Genomic DNA, 2245 nt, shown 5'->3' with positions numbered 1-2245 from the left:
GTAATGGGGTCTGGTGCCCTCTTCTGGCCTGCAGGCATACACACAGACAGAATATTGTATACATAATAAATAAATTTTTTTTTTAAAAAAAATAAATAAATAAATAGAAGGAGAAATCTGGGAGGAGGAGAGAGGATGCTAGGGGCCAGTCAGTGAGCCAGCCACGGAATAAGAGTAAAAGTAAGATTACAGGAGTAAGAAAAGGAAAAAGCCCAGAGGCAAAAGGTAGATAATTTAATTTAAGAAAAACTGGTTAGAAACAAGTCAAGCTAAGGCCGGGCATTTATAAGAAAAACTAAGACTCCATGGGGGAGTTGGGTGGCAGGCCCACCCCAAGCCAAAGGAATAAAATGAGTAAAAAGAGTACAACAAAAACAAATCTTTAAAAAAAAGATGTTCTATGTCTCAGAAAAAGATGTCATGACAGCCAGGCCGTGGTGGCACTGGTCTTTAATCCCAGCACTTGGGAGGCAGGGGCAGGCAGATCTCTGATTTCAAGGCCAGCCTGGTCTACACGAGCTAGGTTCAGGACAGGCTCCAAAGCTACAGAGAAACCCTGTCTCTCGAAAAACCAAAAATAAAAACCAAAAAAACCAAAACCCAACCAACAAAAACAATTCCCCCCACCCCGAAAACAAAAGATGTCATGACAAAGATCAACGAGGCTAAAGAGGGACAGAAGCCCATTCCTGTCTGATTCCATTGCCAAAGCTCATAAATATGTCTCCTAGTCATGTTCAGAATTACCCAGACAGTATTTACTTACCACTCCGAGGACGGCTTTTCCTCAGCCGGTAACAGTCCAGGCAGACCCCAAATCCACATTTGCGACAAACCCAGTGGATGTTGAAGAGAGTCGTCTCACAGACATCACACATCTCCCGCACTCCCCGCACAGCTCGCTTCCAGGCCACTTTCTCTGGTGGAGAAGAATGCAGTGGCAGTGACTCCTGGGAGTCAGCACAAGACCCCAGAATGCTGACTGGCACTCATGGCATTTTGTCCAGTGATAAAAATTCTAAATACAAACAGGTTTCTATAATTCTAAGAGAAACAAATACAAATACATGGACCACTTAATGTTGTCAGGGAGTTGCAGTGACAGGAGGTGATATGACAACCTAGTGCTGATGCACAATGTCACATGTCATCAGTTAACAGCGAAATTCTAGCTGTGCTGTGATTCCTGCATTTTGAAGATGGAGGAAGGAAAATTAGGAGTCTAAAGCCAGTCTGGGCTACATGAGACCCTGTCACAAAAAATAAAATAGATAGTATAAAATCTTTAGTTAGGGAGAACTTGACAAAGAGAATTTTTTCCTTAAAATTTAAAGTATAAATTCATAGTATAGTTTCCCTTGGTTTGGGAATAATATGCAGTATATTTGCATTGTTTCTCTGTAATAATGAGGATTCTAGGTGAAAAATAAAGTATTAAATGGCACCACATCTCAACAAACCATTGGTACTGATGCAAATTTGTTTAAAGCAAATGAAATCAGGATGACTCAATCCCAATGGGGTATCCAAAAGCTTCTGTTGGCAGATGTATGACAAACAAGAAAGGCACATTAAGAAGGAGTTTCTGATTTACTAAGTGTCAAAGACTGAAAAACTGAGATCTGTTAGGTACGTTTCTGATTTTGATTATAGGCTACTACAAGGAGGAGTCTAATTAGTCTTAATCCATCTACAGTAGATGCCTTCTCCATCCACTAACGCTCTCTCTCAAGTAGAGAATAATCAACACTGCATGCAAGAGCAGCTGGAAACAAGTAGAAGGGTGCCTTACGGTGTGGTTCCACCATCATCATGGCCTCCTTCTCAGACATTACAAGCTGGCAGAACTGGTCTCCAACATTGGCCAAGATGTATTTTGAGGTTTCTAGGTCTATTCCTTCTGCTAGGGAAGAAGAGGGAATCCACAGGTTCATAGCATCAGGGTCACTCTGCTGAGGGCTTAGAAATCCTTCTACACGGAGTACCCCCTTGCGAGTGAAGACCAACCTAAGAAGACAAAAAGGAGACAAGTCAAATACTACTGTCCCTTGGGAACTGAGGAGAACGGTTAGAGGCCATACTTCCTAGTGGGCCACGCTGCCTACTCCCCTACTAAAATCTGTGGCTGATCAAGACCCTTATAACATACTGCATTTTTACTACATGTTTTTGCATATTCCTTTAAGTCACAAGCAGGTTACTTATAGTACCTATATAAATATTATAACATTTACATATAGTATTA

At 41.4% G+C, this 2245-nt stretch overlaps 1 protein-coding gene across 1 annotated transcript; it reads right to left on the bottom strand.

The window, feature by feature from the left end:
* Positions 1 to 740: 740 nt before the first annotated feature.
* On the bottom strand, positions 741 to 2033 carry LOC126496412 (lysine-specific demethylase 3B-like). The gene is made up of 2 exons (XM_050133924.1): positions 1793 to 2033; positions 741 to 919 (listed from the first exon to the last, which is right to left on the bottom strand). The coding sequence occupies exons 1-2, from the start codon at positions 1932 to 1934 to the stop codon at positions 759 to 761; spliced, it is 303 nt and encodes a 100-aa protein (XP_049989881.1). The 5' UTR covers positions 1935 to 2033; the 3' UTR covers positions 741 to 758.
* Between the last annotated feature and the right edge of the window lie 212 nt (positions 2034 to 2245).

This window comes from Alexandromys fortis, unplaced genomic scaffold (assembly GCF_014885135.2).
Source record: "Alexandromys fortis isolate MF-2015 unplaced genomic scaffold, M_Fortis_MF-2015_v1.1 scaffold_4091, whole genome shotgun sequence".
NCBI lineage: Eukaryota > Metazoa > Chordata > Mammalia > Rodentia > Cricetidae > Alexandromys > Alexandromys fortis.
The sequence above is the reverse complement of the archived record's forward strand: the minus strand, read 5'-3'. Positions and strand labels throughout refer to the sequence as shown.

Bases quoted from the DNA above. Each gene is read 5' to 3' on its own strand.
- LOC126496412 (XM_050133924.1), bottom strand. From the start codon at position 1,934: ATGAACCTGTGGATTCCCTCTTCTTCCCTAGCAGAAGGAATAGACCTA. The intron at 920-1,792 runs GTAAGGCACCCT...CTTCTCCACCAG, and splicing joins GATGATGGTGGAACCACACC to AGAAAGTGGCCTGGAAGCGA.